This window comes from Canis lupus, chromosome 25, assembly GCF_003254725.2.
Source record: "Canis lupus dingo isolate Sandy chromosome 25, ASM325472v2, whole genome shotgun sequence".
Taxonomy (NCBI): domain Eukaryota; kingdom Metazoa; phylum Chordata; class Mammalia; order Carnivora; family Canidae; genus Canis; species Canis lupus.
The window spans coordinates 8647101-8667675 of NC_064267.1; the positions used below are offsets into that span (position 1 = coordinate 8647101).

Consider the following 20575-nt stretch of genomic DNA (forward strand, 5'->3'; position numbering starts at 1 on the left):
TGCCCTCCGCCCTCGCCCGCCCCGCCCGCGCCGCTCTCGGCCGCAGCTTGGGCACCTCGGCCCAGGGCAAGGCTAAACCGCTGCGCTCGGGGCTTCCGGAGAGTGGGGCAGCCCCTTGCGCGGCTTCTCAAGAACAGCCCCTAAGGAGCCGCCGGACCCCCCGGATATTGCTCACACACCGGAGCGGCCGCAGATGAGCCACATCGAGACCAGAGCAACCGTGAAAGGCCACCTCGGACCCGAGCAGCTGCCGGATGGCCTCAAAGACTGCGATGCGGTGGTGACTCCAGCCGGAGTCCCAAGAAAACCAGGCGTGACACGGGATGACCTGCTCAGCACCGGTGCCTCAGTGTGGCCACCCGGACTGCGCCTGCGCCCAGCATTGCCCCGAGGCCAGGATCTGCGTCATTTCAAATCCGGTCAACTCCACCATCCCAATGGCAACGGAGGTTTTCAAGAAACACGGAGCTTACGACCCCAATAAAATCTTCGGGGTGACGACCCTGGACATTGTCAGGGCCAACACTTTCATTGCAGAACTAAAGGGTTTGGATCCCGCGCGAGTCAATGTTCCTGTCACTGGCGGTCATGCCGGGAAGACCATCGTCCCCCTGATGTCTCAGCGCACCCCCAAGGTGGACCTTCCCCAGGACCCGCTGACAGCCGTCGCCGGGCGGATCCAGGAGGCCGGCTCGGAGGTGGTGAAGGCCAAAGCTGCAGCAGGCTCCGCCACCCTGTCCATGGCATACGCTGGAGCTCGGTTTGTCTTCTCCTTTGTGGATGCAATGAATGGGAAGGAAGGAGTTGGCGAATGTTCCTTTGTTAAATCCCGGGAAGCAGACTGTGCCTATTTCTCCACACCATTACTGCTGGGGAAAAAGGGCATCGAGAAGAATCTAGGCATTGGCAAGATCTCCCCTTTTGAAGAGATGATAGCAGAAGCCATCGCCGAGCTGAAGGCCTCCATCGAAAAGGGAGAGGAGTTCGTGAAGAACATGAAATGAAAGGGCAGCCAGCTAGCAGTCCGTTTCCCTCACTTATGAAGGCATCATGTCCCTGCGAAGCCATCTCCTGCCCTCATGTTTCCGTTGCGTTAACCACCAGTGTCATGTTAAGTCACCGCCCCTTCCAATCGCAAGTCCGTCAGTGTGTGCATCAATAAAAGCAGGCTTCCATTTTCTTTAAAAAAAAAAAACAAAACAGAATTTCATCAAACTGCCTTGTGTTTACATGCACCTAAAGGGATATTCATTCACCTACAAGTTCATTGATCAGCCCAGTGTGAAATGGGGAAAGTTAACTGTCAGAAATAGCATCCCGTGGAAAGGAATTTAGAAAGAATCTACTGACTGTGCCCATGTTCTGTGGGCTAGCGCAGCATGCTGCCGTCACTCACTCAATATCTTTTTCACCTCCTGCTGTGTGCCAAGACACTCTGTGGACACCAACACTCATCTCTCACCCCATCCTGCCTCCAAGTTGCCCCAGAGACATCCATTCTCAAGATTAGGCACTTAAGGTACACTGCTCCTCAAAGTGAAGAATGTATTCATTTCAAATATATTGATGTTTTTTTCTGATCTCACTGGGTAGTACTTAAACAAAACATAGGCAGCCTCAGCACAAACCCAGGGAACAGATACTTTTGGTGAAACAGCTGATCTGGGACTCAATCTCACCCTTTGACTCCTGATCAGGTGCTTTCTGCTCTTCTTCTGAACCTCTCTGCCTTAACCATGGGCAGCAGCTATTTGTTTCCAAGCTGACCCATTTCCAGCTTTTGAGTTTGCTGGAGATACCAGAGCATTAAACTAAAAGAGTTCTTAAAACATGTGTCAAATATCCTGGTTCCACATTACTTAACCTTTCCTGGACTTGGTTTCCCTTCTATAAAATAGTTAGATAAAGCTGACCTTCTAAGTGCAGAGGACTATAATGAAAATCACAGTAATTTACACACATGAAGTCAAAATATACAACTTATCCGAGTAGAAATAAGCCTTCTTAACTCAGAATCCCCTATCAATATTTACTTGGTTTTGCTCACTTCAAGATATTAATGATTACTTGTAAAGTGGAAGACTCAAATCTAGCTATATAGAATAGATGTTCTTTAAGATGACAAAAATAACAAAAGACATATTGTTAGAAATGACCAACTTTGCTCTGAGATTAAAGTATACCATTTACCTTTCATATTTATATACAAAGAACTGTGTTCTTATATCATTCCCTAGTTTACTCCCACTAAGGAATAAGTGGTAAGCATATCCAGTAGGGCTAGAAGATGATTTCTGGTCTGCTCTAGTCTTTTTCTCCGAAGTTATAAACTTAGGCATCATCTCTCACTCTCCATGACCAATCCTGTCAATTTTGCCTTTCCTGTCTCTTGAATCAGTGAACTGCCTCAGCCTAGTCTGGATCTCCTTCCTCTATTATCTGGATTATTGCACTGACTTCCACACCAGTCTCCCTGCTCTAGGCTTGCTCCGCTTCAATCCTTCCATCACACAACTACTCTACTTCTCTTCCTAAGGGACACATTTGACCAGGCCTGCTCAAAACCCTTTAGTGACCTTCCATTGCATATAGATGTAAGACTAAGCTCCCTACCTGGCTCTCAAACCCTTTTACCTCTCCTCCTTCCTTTCCTGTTTATCATCTTAATCATGCCACCATATCCCCTTTTGCTTTTAGGCCCTCCCACGTTCTATTTTTCTCTCAGCCTTGATGCTGTTTTTCCCTAATCCAAGTAACATCAGCATGCAACTGAGAAAAATCCTAGTCATCCAGTTTAAATTTCACTTCCTCACAGGACTCTGCTGAACCCCCAAAATGGGTTAGAGCACCCTTCACCTTCTCTTTAGTAGTATAGTAGTCATTATGCAGTACTATGTAATGTCTGTCCTCCCCACTAGACTATGAGCTCCACTGAGATGGGATCTACTTCATATAGGGCTATATCCCCACTGTGAGGACCACATACTAGAATCTCAATATTTACTTACATAATAAATAAATGACCAAGTGAGTGAGTTAATATCCCATGCTATTATTCCCCCTACTCCCCACCTTTAGGCTACCTGTAGTATGCTATGATATCTACTTCTTTTTTCAGGGTTTTTATTTATAATCTTATATAGTTCTTAATTTTGCTTATATTTGAAAGATAGTCTGTAAGTACTGATTTAGTTTGCTGATTTCCATTCACAACTATACCTCACCATATCCTCCACTCCTCAATTGGCACTATGAAATATTAGCACTCAGTTCCAAAATAGAGGTAGGTATATATCAGATCATATTCAAAATCTCTAAGTCATTTTGATGAATAAAGCAAGTTTTAAAAAATACTTCCACTAATTAACACAATATATTTCCACAGGGCTATATTAAGAAATTTGAAGGCCCTAAACAATCCTAAATTTTGAAGGTATTGCTCTACCTAATTTGGGATATATTCCTCAAATTAAGTATAAAAATTTTGTAAATCTGGGAAGGATTTTTCTAATTTTGCTTTTGGAAAGATTTAACTACATGTAATTTAATTTGCAATTAGCTATGATTTTCAGTAATGATCATTCATACTTGGGAATATGTGTGAAATGACAAAAACCTAACCACCTATTGTTTTCAAATTCAAAGACTTACTAATGTTAGTGATTCATCACTTACACATATAAAGTAAGAATAGAGGAAACATACCTCAACATCATAAAGGCCATAAATGAAAGAACCATAGCTAATATCATCCTCAATGGCCAAAAACTTAGAGCTTATCCTCAGCAGTCAGGAACAAGTCAAGGATGCCTACTTTCTTGATTGTTATTTAACATAGTGCTACCCTCAGCAGTCAGACAACAGAAAAAAATAAAAGCAATCCAAATCAGCAAGAAGAAGACAAACTTTCACTATTCACAGGTGGCATGATACTCGTAGAAAACCCCAAAGACTTCACCAAAAAAATGTTAGAGCTGATATATAAATTCAGTAAAGTCACAGGATGCAAAATCAACATGCAGAAATCTGTTGCATTTCTTTACACCAATAATGAAGCAGCAGAAAGAGAAATCAAGGAATTGATCCTATTTATAATTGCACCAAAAACTATAAGATACTTAGGAATCAACCTAACCAAAGAAGTAAAAGGTCCAGACTCTGAAGACTATAGAACCACTTATGAAAGAAATAAAAAATGACACAAAGATATGGAATAACATTCCATGTTCATGGATTAGAAGAACAAATATTGCTAAAATGTCTGTATTACCCAAAGCAATCTATACATTTAATGCAGTCCCTATCAAAATACCACTAGCATTATTCACTGAGCTAAAACAAACAATCCTAAAATTTGTATGGAACCAAAAAAGAACCTGAATAGCCAAAGAAATCTTGAGAAAGAAAGACAAAGCTGGAGGCATCACAATTCTGGACTTCAAGCTATATTACAAAGTGATTAAGATAGTGTGGTACTGGCACAAAACAGACACATAGATCAACGGAACGTAATATTAACCCAGAAATGGACCCACATCTATATGGTCAACTAATCTTTGACAAAGCAGGAAAGAATATCCAATGGGAGAAAGACAATCTCTTTGACAAATGGTCTTGAGAAAACTGTCCAGCAACATGCAGAAGAATGAAACTGGACTACTTTCTTATACCCCAAAGTAAATTTAAAGTGGATGAAAGAACTAAATGTGAGATGGGATACCATCAAAATCCTTGAGGAGAACATAGGCAGCAAACTCTTTGACATCAGCCGTAGTGACTTCTTACTAGTCATGTTGCCAGAGGCAAGAGAAACAAAAGCAAAAATGAACTTTTGGGGCTTCATTGAGATAAAAAGCTTCTGCACAGCAAAGGAAACAATTAACAAAACTAAAAGGCAACCTACAGAATGGGAAAAGATACTTGCAAATGACATATCTGATAAAGGGTTAGTATCTAAAATCTATAAAGAACTTATCAAATTCAACACCCAAAGAACAAATAATCCAGTCAAGAAATGAGCAGAAGACATGAACAGACATTTCTCCAAAGAAGATGCACAAATGGCTAACAGACACATGAAAAGATGCTCAGCATTAGTTATCATCAGGGAAATGCAAATCAAAACCACAGTGAGATACCATCTCCCACCTATCAGAATGACTAAAATTAACAACAAATGGAACAACAGATGTTGGCAAAGATGTGAAGAAAGGGAACCCCTGCACTGTTGGTGGGAATGCAAACTGATACAGCCACTCTGGAAAACAATATGGAGATTCCTCAAAAAGTTAAAAACTACCCTATGACCCTGCAATTGCACTACTCTTTAACATTATTTTTCAATTATGTAGTTTTATTTTTATACTTTAGAGGCAATAAAAATTTTAGGAATTAAATATTTTAAAGGCCCCTGAAAAGTGGTAGGCATTAGTTACTATATTCATAGTGCCCAACGGATCAAATGGCTATATGGCTATAGGTTTAAATATAGATGGAAATGCACAGAAGAAATAGAAGTTCTGGAATTATATACAATGAACTAACAGTTGTTAGTTCTAGGAAGAGAATTATGATTGGAAGTGGAGGGTTGAGGAACAGTAGCCTAATTCATAATGCCTACATTTTACAGAGAATATGTTCCTATATTATTTTGAAAATACAACTTGAAAAGGGACTTACTATGTTTTTAAATAAGTAAGGAGAAGACTAGAGTAAGAGATGTCATAGGCACTAAGGATTTTCAAGTAGATGTGGGTATTTTTTAATGATGGAAATATTTTTAGACCTATTTTTACCAGGCTGTAGCATATTTGGGTAGATGAATTAGGGTTAATTTTTTACAAAATAAGTAAAAGTCTCCAGGATAATTGTCCGAGAACTTTATTATAGTATCTGACTATATCAGGAACTCTTAGAATGGATAATTCAATACATAACTTTTTTTAAAAAAAGATTTTTTTATTTATTAATGAGAAGCACAGAGAAAGAGAGAGAGAGAGAGAGAGAGAGAGAGAGGCAGAGACACAGGCAGAGGGAGAAGCAAGCTCCACCTAGGGAACCCGACATGGGACTCCATCCCGGGCCTCCAGGATCACGCCCTGGGCTGAAGGTGGCGCTAAACCCCTGAGCCACCCGGGCTGCCCAATACATTGTTAATGTATGATTTTGTAGCTTCTAGATACATATAATGAAATACATATAATGATTTTACCAGAGGTAAAAATAAGTGGACTATGTTCCATTAATGTTGTTACTTTCTAGTAGTTTGGTTTCACCTCAGCATTTATTCTAAGACCTGGATCAGTTGCAAATGTTTTCTAAGAACACTAAACCAAAGGGTAGATTATCACAAAAGAAGATGGAAAATCCTCATTCCTTTAACATACATTTTAATGATTACTTTTGCTGATATTTGCAAGCAAACATGGGGTATTTAAATATAAGGATAAAAAGTGCATATTTAGTTTTTTTCTTTCAGTACTTTATTTTGTTTTAAAATTTTTTAAAGATTTCATTTATTTGAGACAGAACAGAGTAAGAGAGAGAAAGCAAGCATGAGTGAGGGCAGGGGGTAGGGGCAAAGAGAGAAGAAGCAAGCTGCCTGCTAAGCAGGGAGCCTGACCCAGGGCTCAATCCCAGGACTCTGGGTTCATGACCTGAACCAAAAGAAGACACTTAACCGACTGAGCCTCCCAGATGCACCTAAGTTTTTTTTAGAGAGAGATAGCATAAACAGGGAGAAGGTTGGGGGAGAGGGAGAATCCCAAGCCAACTCTGCTGAGCATGGAGCCCGACATGAGGCTGGATCCCACGGCCCTGAACTGATGACCTGAGCTGATACCAAATGGGTTTAACAGACTGAGCCATCCAGGTACATTTTTATAATTGAAGTTTATTTGGTATAAATTATATTACTTTCAGGTGTACAACATAGTGATTTGACAACTCTATACATTACACAATAATCACCATGATAAGTGTAGTTATCATCTGTTATCATATGATGTTATTATAATATTATTGATTATATTCCCTATGCTGTACTTTTCATCCCCATGACTGATTTATTTTATAACTGGAAATGTGTACCTCCTAATCTCCTTATCTCTTTTGCCAGTTCTCCAACCCCCACCCCTCTGGCAGCTACCAGTTTGTTTTCTATATTTATGGGTCTATTTCTGTTTCTGTTTGCTTTGTTCTGTTGTTTGGATTCCACATTTAAGTTATATGGTATTTATTTGTCTTTCTCTGTCTGAGAATTATTTTCCTTACCATGATATCCATCCTCTAGGTCCATCCATTTGTTGCAAATGGCAAGATTTCATTCCTTCTTATGACTAATATTTCATTGTATGCATTTACCACATCTTCTTTATTCATTTATCTATCACTGAACACTTTATATTGCTTCCATATCTTGGCTAGTATAAGTAATGCTGTAATAAACATAAGAGTGAATTAGTATTTTAATTTTCTTTGGGTAAATACCCAGCAATGGAAATACTGGATTGTATGGTATTTTTAGTTTTAGTTTTTTGAGGAAACTCCATACTGTTTTTCACAATGGCTGCACCAATTTATATACCCGCCAGCAATGCACGATGGTTCCCTTTTCTCTAAATCTTTGTCAAGACGTGTTATTTCTTGCCTTTTTTATTTTAACCATGCTGACTGGTATGAGGTGATATCTCATTGTGGTTCTGATTTGCATTTCTCTGATGATTAGTGATGTTGAGCATCTTTTTATGTCTGTTGGCCATTTGTATCTCTTCTTTGAAAAAAATATCTAGTCAGATTCTCTGCCCATTTTAGATTATTTGGCTTTTTTGGTGTTGAACTATATGAGTTCTTTATATATTTTAGAAATTATTCCCTTATCAGATATGTTATTTGCAAATATCTCTCATTCAGTAGTTGCCTTTTTTTGTTGTTGATGGCTTCCTTCACTATGCAAAAGCCTTTTAGTTTGATGTAGTGCCAATAATTAATTCTGCTTTTGTTTTTCTTGCCTGAGGAAATGTATTCAGAAATATGTTGCTGACAGCAATGTCTAAAAGATTTCTAAAAAAATAATAATAAAATAAAAAAATAAAATAAAAAAATAAAAGATTTCTACCTATGTTTTTCTCTTAGCAGTTTTATGGTTTCAGGTCTTACATTTAGGTATTTAATCCATTTTAAATTTATTTTTGTGTATGTATAAGAAAGTGATCCAGTTTCATTCTTTTGCATGTTTTCCCAACACTATTGAAAATACTATCCTTTCCCCATTGTACATTCTTGACCCTTTTACTATACATTAATGCACCATATGCACATGGGTTTACTTCTAGTCTCTCTTTTGTTCTATCCATCTATATATCTTTTTTTATGCCAATTCCATGATGTTTTGATTACATAACTTTGTTGTATATCTTGAAATCTGGGATGGTGATACCTCCAGCTTTGTTCTTTTTCAAGATGGCTTTGGATATTTGGGGTCTTAAGTGGTTCCATACAAATTTTAGGATTATTTGTTCTAGTTTTCTGAAAAATGCTTTTAGCATTTTGACAGGGATTACATTGAATCTATAGATTGCTTTGGGTAGTATAGATGCTGTAACAATATGAATTCTTCTAATCCATGAGAATAGTATATCTTTCAATTTATGTGTTTTGTCTTCAGTTTCTCTCATCTTGGTCTTCAGAGTGTGGGCCTTTCACCTCCTTGGTTAAATTTATTCCTAGGTATTTTATTCTTTTTGATATAATTATAAATGGGATTGCTTTCTTAATTTCTTTTTCTGCTAGGAAGTGTGTTTTAATGCATCCAAAAGCTTTCTGTTTTTACCCATTCAGACAAGACAGTATTATTTTAAATGTCATAGATTTTATATAGTCTAACCCAATAAAAAGTATTTTTCTAATATTCTGGCTACTACATGAATTTTTCCTACAGTAACTAATTTTTAAAAAGTAATTTTTGAGGTTTTTTTTTAAATAGCGTTCTTTGTCCACAAATTTCCTTTGGGTTTGGGCATTATTTTCAAATCCAAAATCTGAAATGACCATGATGAACACAAAGATAATTTTCTGTTTCATTTTTTAGTGTGAGGGAAATTATTTATTATTTTTTTATTTCCAAGATAAAGTCTAGAGAAGATGTTAATTGATTCCTTCCTTCTGGCAATATTTGAGAACTGGTAAAAGTATCATCCTAAAAACATGAGGTAGCAAGCAATGTTAAAAAAAAAATGTTGGAAAATATTAAAGCCTAATTTTCCAAACAGACATATTATGAAAGAAGGACTTGGAGCATTTAATACAAGGACAAGATACAAGAACAAAGAAATACATCAAACCAATGAGAACAAGATCATCAAAATGCCATAATATTTTTTAAAAAATGCCATAATATTCAAAAAGTAGCAAGCAGTAAGAAATTAGAGCATTGCTAAAAAAAAAAAAAAGACAGGAGTGAGAACAGTGAATGTAAAATGGAGCTGTGAAGAGGAAAATTGAAGAAATTAAGAAAATTAACAAATTGCAAATTGCAGTTTTTAGTAGATTGTGACACTTGGATAAGGAAAAGTAATGTCAAAAAAAGCTTGTTTTAAAATTCTAATTGTATTAATTCTATAACATGAACCAGATGCTATGCAAAACCATTCAGTTCAACTGATCAAATGGAAAATTACCTTCTTTCCAACAGGAAGCCGTGGTCATCCAATTTAAGAACTTCATTCTATTTTTGGCTTTGTGTCAATATTTGAGGTAATGTAGAAAAAAAACAGATCTAATGTAAGATAAATTCTGAGCCATTCCAGGTGGGTGTTTTAGGCCTGGGTTTAGCCAAAAGTATCTTGACATTGCTGTACTTTGGTTTTTGGTTTGGCAGGGCCAGGTATTTTGTGACCTCAGATCTGTTTCTCTGAACCTTAATGTTCATGCCATTCCAATTTCCTTACTTCATTTTAGACCAACTGAAATGGCTATCCTTTATTTTGAGTAGGCCTAACTCATTTTTAAATGTCCTGGAGAGAGACATAAAACTGAACCCAAACATCAAAGTCATATGCAAGGCCACCCAGACCCATAAGGAGTCTGACAGGCCTGTGCCCCGCTTGGCAACTGATGCATGTTCCCGGCATTACGCCTTCAAAATCCCAGAAAGCAGTAAACTTGCTCTGTATTTTCTAATTTGTAGTATGGAGGGGAAGATGAATTTTGGAGGAAATAAAAATGTTTTCCAGCTCCTGACATGAATATGCTGATGAAGTCCCAACCTCAGCATCTGGCATTTGGAGGTCAAGGAAATTAGTCCACATCTGGGAAGACTTGGGACATGGCCTAATACCTGGGGATTAAGCATGCTCAGTAAATACTCTCAGAAAGGGATTCAGCACAACCCAAAACTTATTACCTTCTGTCTCTCCAACACCAAATCTAAGAGAGCATTTAAAAATGATTCTCAACATTGCTGATTCTGCTGAATAAGATGGCTATTCAATTTGTTTTAACTTACGGAAGTTCCATTATGTCAAAAAATATTCTTCCTATGATACCAAGGTTATAAAAAATTAAGGTGACCAGCTGATTTTTTTTAAATCCATCCTAAATCTTGGACTATATTCAAAGGTTTAATTTTTTTTTTCTGTGTTCACCCAAATTAACTTGACCAGAGGCATCAGCCATGTGTGGAAGTTTTGTTTGTTCTACCTCCTTTACAGACTTCTCATTTAAATCACCAAAATAGGCCAACATTCTGTTTCCCTTTTCATAGGGATAAATAAAACAAACATACTCTCAGTGCTTGTGCATCATTGTTCCAATTTTATATTGCTGAATTTACTCAGATGGTCTTTCTGAACATAGCATTTGTCAGCCCTTTCTGATAGGAAGAAATAGCCCTCAAGCCTTTCTCCTGTCCAGTGGTTTGTTTGGCATCTATCCTACTCTGGTGTCCATTCACCTTAGATTTTCCAGAAGAGTCTCAGCTTTATTTTTTTTTAAGATTTTATTTATTTATTCATGAGAGACACAGAGAGAAGAGAGGCAGAGACATGGGCAGAGGGAGAAGCAGGCTCCATGCAGGGAGCCCTACATGGGACTCGATCCCAGGTCTCCAGGATCACACCTTGAGCCTAAGGCTGCACCAAACCACTGAGCCACCCAGGCTACCCGAGTCTCAGTTTTAAATATTGTGTTCTTCTGTTGTCATAAGACATTGAAAGTGAAGGGTCACCCCAGTATACTTCCTGAACCAAAATATCCACATGTGAGTTATGGCAATGTTTGGTACAGGTACTACTTTCTCAATGTCTTCATGGTTAGGTTATCCTACAGTGATCTAGGTTCTGACATCCCAAGACACCAGGCTTTTTTCTTGGTAAAAGCCTGTGGGCCGGATACTGCAGCAGTACAGAGCCCTGGGATGGACCGGCAGCACAGGAGCAGCTCTTCTGCGTGAGCGGGACATCAGTATGTCCAGAGGATGAAATCGAAGTGGATGCTGAAGACGGAAATGAAGAACAATGCCACCAATCAGATGCACTTCAGGCCCAAGTGAGGTTCTGAGCGTCTCTGAGGATTGAGTGGTGTGTGTCCTGCACAAGTGTCCTTCTTGAGGCCCGGACGCAGCCGGATTAGAAGACAGGCCCTTTTTGCTGCTACTTGTCTTTGTTCTTTGTGTTCTTACCTAAGAATAAAAGTCAGAATCCTGTCGGCAAAAGAAAAAAAGAAAGAAAGAAATTATTGTATTGTATTATTGTAGGCCAATAATTTCTGCAGTAGATCCTATTAGCAGAAAGAATTCCATCATACTTACAGCCAATCACAAACATTCTCAGAGTGAATAGGATGTTCTAAAATATCTCATTGCTGTTTCCAAACTAAGCAGAAGCTTTCTCATATGGACCTCCAGAAGTCCCTTCTTTTTTAATATCCTTTCTTCCTTCCTTTCCTACCATCTGTCCATCTTTAAGATCTTGTCACTCACCCTGTATATGAGCTCTGGGAAACCCATTCTTGGTTTTATCCAAAGAGAAGATGGTGAGTTCTCACTTTCTTCAGAGCAGAGCCCTTTCAAAACCAACTTACCTCATGTATGACATGTAGTGTTATTCTGCTAGAAAAATCCCTCCTGGGCAGAGGTGAAGATGCACTGGAATAGAGGTGATGAGAAGTCCATTTTATCATAGAAGAATAACAAGAATTTAGGAAGAAGAAAATATTTGCATAGAAGACTCCACAGATAATAGATTTTAAAATCATTGAAATGATTGAAATTGGCACACTGCCTATCAAGATAATAGTAGCTAATACCACTGAGTATGTTTTTTAATAATAGATACTGAGCTAAGTGCTTTGTTTGGATTGTATTATTTAATACTCAAAACCATTCTAAGTAGTAAGTGTTATTTTTGTTATAATTTTGTAGATGGGGAAACAGATTAGGAAAATTAAATTGCTTATAATTAGACCATCCTGACTTTTAGTTCAGAAGATGATGTGCACTGTCCACATTATAGTTACTGGAGTATAAAAGTCAATCCTAGATTAAATTAAAAGGACTTGGAGGTGAAAAGGTTTTGTACCCACCCACCACTCCACTACACATACTCACATAGAGCTTAGAACAATGACCTACACACATTAAGAACTAACAAATGTTTGTGAAGTGCATGAAGGCACAGCAGGATTTGCATAGGTTAATGAAGGCATATACCACATTTTTGGAGTTATAGTCAAGTGTTTACTCTTTAAGATTACACATATAGAAATAAGAAGTGAAATATAGCAATGACAGGGAACATATTTAAAAAGAGAAATGAAAGACCCTAACCAGAAATAAAAACAAGATAAATACCACCCTGGACCAAAAATGGAATAGAGATGGAAAATGGTGAGCTGGCTGAACCTAAAAGCCCTCTAGGTTCTGGGTCTGGACGCAAGCAGTGGCTTCCAGGAGGCAGGTTTTGTGGGGTCAAGGGCACTAGAAATTCTCCATCACACATGGGGCTAGAGCCAGGCTCATAAGTATGAAAGCAGGGGCTTAGGTAGGCCTCTCTTAATCACAAAAAGAGACTAAAGAACAAAAGAAAATAACGTGGCAAAAGTGGTCTTCCTAGATCTCTGGTCTTTAGAGAGCTGAGGATCTGAGAAAGCAGCATGTCAGTTCATCAAAATATGAGATAGTAAGCCAGGTTGCCTGCTGGCTCTGCAAAGGGATCTACTATCTCCAGTATCTTAGAGTAACGGGCATCCAAAACTGTTCTTACTCTTCTTAACTTAGGGGCTGAGAGGGCCAGGAGAAGGTACTTGAAAATCTGCTATCCTGAGAATCAGAGACAAAAATACTGTAAAATCTAATATTTAAAAAGCCAACAAAGTCAACAATGAAAACATTTTTATAGAATATTTTATAGACTACTTTTGGCAAAACATTTAAATAAGTATGCTAAATATGTTCAAAAAGAAAATGAGGCATTGCTTCTTTTAATAAGAATAAGAAAAACTCAAAAAAAAAAAAAAGAATAAGAAAAACTCCATAAAATAAAAACAAGGAAAAATAAAATAGGTACAATAGCAAAGAAAAAGAACCAACCATAAACTTGGAAAGGAAAGATGTGATATCAGAATGAAAATAGGATAAATTCCAGAAAGGACAGAGTTGAAGAAAGACTAGTCATTTGGACAACAGTAGATAGAACACAACCTGCTTTTCAGTTCACGTCACAAAGAAAATACCTACTAGGTCTTGACCTTTTCTTCCCAAAGGCAGTCGAACATCTGTGAGATGTGGCTTTGAGTCTAATTAAGCCCTTCCAGACTTAGTTTAGCAACCATCTCTGATGAGAGCTTTCCAAGAGTAAATCCATCCTGTTTCTGTGTATTAAGGATATTCAGTCACCGTGAAAGTGTATGTAGACCCACTTTGCTAGAATAAGGATCCTAAAGCAATGAGAAGAAGTGACTTGGCCCTTCTACTCACTCCCTCAAGTACATTTTGGTGACCAAAGACGGGGATGAAGCATCCCTGAGTGATTCAGTAACCACACCTCTGTGCTCTACTAGAGTCCAGAGTATAACGGGCTGAAAAGCCCTTCAACCCCGAGATAGTCTTCGGTGAAAGAACATCTATCTCTGTTGCCAGGAGTTGCAGAAGAAAGAGCTTGGGAATTAGAAAAAGTGTTGGTTACTCTGTCCAAGGAGAGAAATAATGCTAATGGGGTTTGTGTAGTCCAGGGCAAAATCAATCTCCACAAGAAGGGTTGTGTATGTGACTGTGTGGAGGTCCCATTCCTGGTTGAGTTTCTAGATGTGTGGTGAATAAGATACATCAAAAAAACCACCTCATTGAGTACTATATTCTAGAAGTATAGACCCTGGTCAAAGAGACTTGGAGGGCTTGTAGCTGAGGGTGACATACCATACCTGAGATAGTGGCTCCCCTTGAAAGGAGCCTTCTGGCAGAAGCACAGAAACTAGAAGTATGTTGTGAAACTGAGGAGCGTTGTGGGACCTGAGGCTGCAGAACAGAACATGTATGTTGAATTTTCTTTCAGTTTATTCAAACTTTTAAGAATGCTGTGAATTTGAAAGGTTGATGCTAATCATTATTGGGGATTTGAGTAAAATTAATATTCCCTGGGATTTTCAATGCAAGGGCATTTCCTACACAAAGCTGCATAAACAGCAGTGGCATCCTGAGAGTCCATTACAGAGTTTGACTCATTTTATTTGGAGCATCCTCTTAATGGTGGTTGCACTGAGGAGTTTTGCTTATACCTTGATCTTATATAGTCTCAAGCTGAGCACTACATCTTTCTGGCCCCAGGCAATGCCATACTAGATCCAAAGTGCCCATGCTGGCCTCTGGAGGTGTCTTTCCTATCCCTGCCCACATCTGGTCTGCTCACTCATGTCCTCAGGTCAAGCTTTCCTTCTGCCCTTTAGCAACTCTTACCTTCAGAAGATTCTTCCTCCCCTCATAACTATCTTGGGTAACAACTTCTTTTCATGTTTTCCTGTCTCATTATTTATTTTAATAGTTTTGTTTCCCTAGAAACACAGAGCTGGAAGAAACTGTAGGCATTACCCAGTTCAGCACCCACATCTTACAGATGAGAAAACTGAGGCTCAGGGAGTATAAGGGGTGTGTGTGTGAGAGAACCATGGGATCTGGCTCTTCTCAGAGACCTGGCTTTGTTTCTGGGACTTTACGTCAATAGGGTTTCTCAGGATGGCAGACTCTTCCTGCAGCCCTTGAGAACACCCCAGAAGTCCAGCAGTGCAGGTCATTCTGAAAGTATCTGCTGTCTTGGGAATAGGCTGAGTCTGTCTCTGATCTTTTTGGACTCTTTACATAGTCTGACCCAGTGTGCTCCTTACCCAGCTTCCTGACAGTCCTGATGTCATCCAGAATGTTCTCTCTCAGCCTGACCTGATTCTCCATCTCATTGCTTCTGCCTAATATCAATCTTCTTGCCAAGGAATTTGCCTACTCGTCCAGCAGCAGGTTGCATCATTCTGCTCCTCCTAAGTGTTTTTTGATGCCACTTGATGACCATGAGCAAGGATCAGTCGTTAGTTGGGATCAGCTCAGCCCCCAGCTCCACAGAGATTGAGACATGACCCATCTGCACCTGCATGCTGTGCCTGCCAAGACAATGTGCTGGGGAAGATGTTTACAGATTTTAAGGCTGATGAGGATGGGGCTCCCAGAGAGTTCTTGCTGGACATCTGTGACCCAGGGCTTCTCTTTAAGGAGAATAAAGTGAGGCAAACTTAAATGGGCTTAGAACCATAGAATGTTAGTCCTGAATGATAAGTAAAAGTAACCTGGATAAGAGCCCAGTGGGTATCAGATTTAAGAAGCATCCACTTTGTCTTGGGGGATTATTAAAAATTCAGATTTGGGCGCCTTACCCAGAGAGAGAATATGGTTTACTCGGTCCACAGTAGAGCCCTGGAAAGTGACTTTCTAATAAGCACATGCAGATACTACATGACTGCTCATCACTCTAATTTGGAACCCCTCAATATGCACACCTCTTTTGCTGCAAATAAGGAAAATAAGGGCCAGCACCTCTTGATCCTCCACTCAGCCGTAGCAGGCTGTCATTCCCCAGCCCTGTACAGAAGAGACCTCTAACTTTGATCTTATGCCTCTGTGGGGCCATGACTCTTCTCCTGGTTCAGTGATAGGTGGGCTGTATTCCCAGAAGAGTACCTGGAGGAAAGAAGAAATCCATGGGTATGAAGAAGAGAATTAGAAAAGCAGTGAGGATAGCTGCAAATGCTTCCTCACTTTGCCAAAGGAATTTACTGAGCCAAAGCATCCAATCAACTCTGGAAAAAAAGCCATCAGCCACCTGCCAACCCATTAAATGTGTGGTCAGACACTCATCTAATGAAACCAACATGAATGTCTGCTGAAGCCTTTCTTTCTTCCAGCATCATCTTCTTCCTTCTCCATCCTCCTCCTCCTCTTCCTCTTCTTCCTTATTTTACCTCCCCAAGTATAATATGAAATACCAAGTTGGAGAGAGAAATTAATACGAATGTTGCATTGTGTACACTATGTCCAAGAGTTTTTAAATGTGACGTCATACAAATGCAAATATGTCAAGGTATCCCCTAATTCCCAAAGTCCCCTGGAAGTGATGAAGCAGCATAGTCCTGCCTTCTTGGCATTCCTTGCACTTCTTTTTCTCAAGGGGATGCCAATGATTGAGTGTTGCATACGCAGAGAGTGCAGAAGAGGAGGCATTAACAGTTTCCTAGCAGAAATGCTTTCTTAAAGAATGATTTTATCTCTCAATCTGAGTTCCTCTTTAAAATTAAAATAGCCATACAGCTCTTTTGCGCCTAGTGTGCAATTTCAAATTGCATCCTCTTGCAGTTTTCCCCGTGCTTGCCAAGACCTGGCGGATAAGAGGATGTTTTATATGTTCAGTATAAGTTTTGTTCCACTTACACACATTAATCACCAAATGCCAAGTAGTGACAAATATATGGGACAAAACAGGCAGCATAAATAACATTTTAAGGTGCCCAGATAAGAGCAAAGTCAACATCTCCACGTACCACCTCAAATCTCTTTTGGAATTAGATGGTGGTATAAATTTGGAGCCATAAATAGGTAAGACACTTCTGTACTGTTATGCTAACATCATAAAAACAAGCCACTTCTTTTCCCCTTCTGAATGTGCCTGAATTTGAACCAGAAGTCAGAACAGTTTTAGAGAAACACAAAAATGTGCTAAATAAAAGCAAATTTAAACTGGGATTTTTTTTTAATTACTAAATGAAAGTTATCATCATCACACATTGCAGCTACTTTAGAGCTCCAGTCACAAATTCCTGGATAAATCATCCTCTTCATTTTGTTGAATAACATTCCACACATGGATTTACTTAAAATGTGACAGTTACAATGCTAATCATTCCTGTAATGAGATAGTGGTGGAAGCCCAGATGATAAAATATAAGGAGTAGCCCTGCATGGGTTTGGAAAATCCCCCACACATACATGCGTTAAAAGTGTCGGTTCTCAAGATGTGCTGGGCAAGTTCTGAACCCCACTGCTTTGGGAGCAAAAGGTGTCTCACATGGGTCATCCCTCAGGAGAGAGTACATGACTGCTCAACAAGTGATGGTAACGATAGACACATCCATCTCTATACAAGCTGAGACACTCCCAGATACTGAGAGGACATGCCTCACAACTGGATACCTCTGGATTTTATGAAGAACTTTTGGGGGAAATGAAGTACCATTTAGCATGCTAATGTATCAGAAGTGATTTTATTCTGGTTTTATAAAAGAAATGTTATTTTACTCATAAAAATATCATATACAGTTTATTGGCACCAACCGCAAAATCATAATCTAAAGATGCATGCAGCAATATTTCAACAATTCTGGGCAAAAGGTATATAACCAAATGATTAAAAATATATTGATATCAATATATATAAAATACAATAAGTTTGCTGATGAATCAAATTCTATACCTTTCAGGTTGTAACATAAGTGCAGACAACAATTTTGCCTTTCATAGAATGCCAATACCTAAAAAGTCAGCCATAATATAAAATGTACATGAATGGATTTTTATATAGCACCTTGGACAAAATAAATATATCATGGAAAATTCAAAGAAGTGGCAAGACACAATAAAGTAATAGAAAATAATTCATAGATATAGAGTCAAAGTGCACTTTAAAAATAACTGATAGAAAGCTTTAAACTACATAATAAATTTGAAAGAATTCCAGTCTCATGTGTAGGCATGCAACAAAACCAAATTGTTCCCTGACTGTAAGTAACAATAGGAAACAAAGGGAAACATGAATTCTAATAGATACGACCTTGAACTTGTTATTGTATTGACTCTATTGGTTTTAAGTCTTAGCTTATTTTGAGGCAAATATACATGTCAAATATTAGTAAAATAACAGCAAATCTACTTCTTATCAACTGTGTGGCTTCAGGTTTGTTACTTTTTATTTAACAAACACTCACCCACTCCCACCCCACCTTCTACCCCTCCCCTGCATGCCAGGTCTCACCATAAGGAATACTACTATCACTGTGGTCCTGGTATCCACCCACCCCTGGAGGAGCTCATTGCATATAGGAAAAACTTGTATTTGGGGGAGGTTGAGGGAATGTATGTCACAGCCAACAAATCCAGGATATTTGGATAACTGTAGTAATGGCTAGTACATTGATGTCTTTTGTTATTTTAATTTTCTCTAGCAAAAAGGCAACAGCTGCCAACATAGTGCATTTTTGAGTAAAATGGTTTTACTAATCCAGTATAATCAGTTGATTTATCTAGCCAAAAGGAAAAGGGGAGCGTGACTGGCTTTGTATTAGTACAGTCTTGTACCCCAAAGCAAATAAGCCCTGGCAGAAGTAAATGGATAGAGGTACAACAACTAACATTGAGACAGGAGGGGAGACCTATGCTGACAAGGAGCCCATGGTCGGGATGTAGCAGTGTATTGCACAGTGCTTACAAGCAAGAGGACCTGATAGCAGTAATTAGAAAGATTGGCTTACTTGGAACATTAATGTTCTGAGGGACAACTGTGCCAAACTCCTCAGGAATCTATTTAGCTGTCCTAGCCCTGGACCAGTGATGTGTATTGATACCAGTGACTTTCCAAAGCTGTAATAATAATACTAATAAACATATTTCAGAACCGCAAGTGTGTCTACACATCAGCTCACAGTCTACTACAGTCTGTGTTAACATCTGAGTCTGGAGCTACTAAATGAGCATCAGACAAATTGAATATAAATTGAGTAATGAATGATATTTAGATGCCCAAGGATTAATTATATTGCAATTGTATATCCAGTCAGTCTGCTCTCATAAAACAAGGAAATGCACATTCTAGAAAATTTCCCATTAAAAACAAATTATATCTAAGATTTAAAAGGTTTGAAGTCATCTGAATAAACTTGGCCATCCAGAAATTCTTAATTCCCGAAACACTCTGAATTGTAGAACACTTTAAATAGATACTATGTAGAGTGAGATTGATTTTATGTACAGTGTCTCCTTTTAAAAGTCATTTATCTTCTTTCACTTCCTATCTATATACCACAAGTGTTCATTTTGTTGCACTAACATAGTTTTCTAACTCAGCATAAATTTCCCTTTTTTTAAAATCACAAACTTGTAGTCTCCTCCCTTTTTCTCTTTTCTTTCCTTGTGGAAGATATTTACAATGCAGACAAAATGTCTACCTATTGAACGTTAGTATAAGTTACAACGTATGAGCACATTGTCTCCCTGAAAAAAAAAAGAAGAGAGTCCATGAGGTCCTATACTCTGGTTTTCTGTGGCCTTCTCAACACTAATCCTAGAATTTGAACTTGAAGAGATCATACCATACACATAGTTTAGCCTATTCTTATTTGCTGACTGAAGACAATAAAGCTGTAAAGTTATTTCCTACTAGCTCCAGTCCAGTGCTTGTCTCACTGCATAGAAATTCCCCATCCCATAAGAATTCCCCACCCCCCACTTCCTTTTCTTATTGATGGTAATGTGCCCTGAAGGTTCTTTTTCTTGTTTGGGAAGAGAGGAGTGAAGAGGGTGGTAGGAGGGGAGTCGGATGGATACTACTTGTCCAGAATATTATGAGGATGCATGAACATTGTAAATATAATAATTGTACTTTCTCAAGAGAAAAGCCCCTAAAATAAACATAAAGCATTAACAAGAATCAGATATAGTTTGCTTAACCACAATATGGTTAACATCCAATCCAGATGTGAAATATGGAATTTAGAAATATATGCCTTCAAAACTAATCTCTTTTCCTTCCTGAACATTCAGATTGGCATGCTACAGAATTTAAACCTCTTCTTCAGTATCCCCATGGCTATGATTATGAACATTTCCAGCAGTGTTGTAAATATGTAAACAAAATGCTGTGAAATAATGACTTTTTTTTTCAGAAAGTACATACAATATGTCTACCATAGATTTTTCTTCAAATCCAAAAAAGATGGTTTGATATCCACAAGCTGTTCTTTTTCCTATTCTTTGAGCCATGGTGCCAGCACACTA

The 20575-nt window shown here is 38.5% G+C and overlaps 2 protein-coding genes and 1 long non-coding RNA gene across 21 annotated transcripts in view; 2 read left to right on the forward strand and 1 right to left on the reverse strand.

Annotated features, from left to right (window-relative positions):
- Positions 1-20575, forward strand: part of LOC112669448 (uncharacterized) — a 362442-nt gene that overhangs the window by 196872 nt on the left and 144995 nt on the right. The window lies entirely within an intron of this gene.
- LOC112669446 (malate dehydrogenase, mitochondrial-like) lies at positions 11-1829 on the forward strand. Its single transcript, XM_025462565.3, is given in 2 exon segments — positions 11-351; positions 353-1829. Coding segments are annotated over 2 exon segments (810 nt in total). The 5' UTR covers positions 11-193; the 3' UTR covers positions 1005-1829.
- Positions 10831-20575, reverse strand: part of LOC112669444 (ankyrin repeat domain-containing protein 26-like) — a 95483-nt gene continuing 85738 nt past the window's right edge. For 9 of the 15 annotated variants that reach the window (XR_007406000.1, XR_007406007.1, XR_007406004.1 and 6 more), the window contains one exon: positions 10848-16213. The gene's annotated coding sequence lies outside the window, so the exon portion shown is untranslated. Of the gene's footprint in view, positions 16214-20575 lie in introns of all 15 variants that reach the window. The other 6 variants (XR_007406011.1, XR_007406010.1, XR_007405997.1 and 3 more) reach the window with 5 other exon arrangements.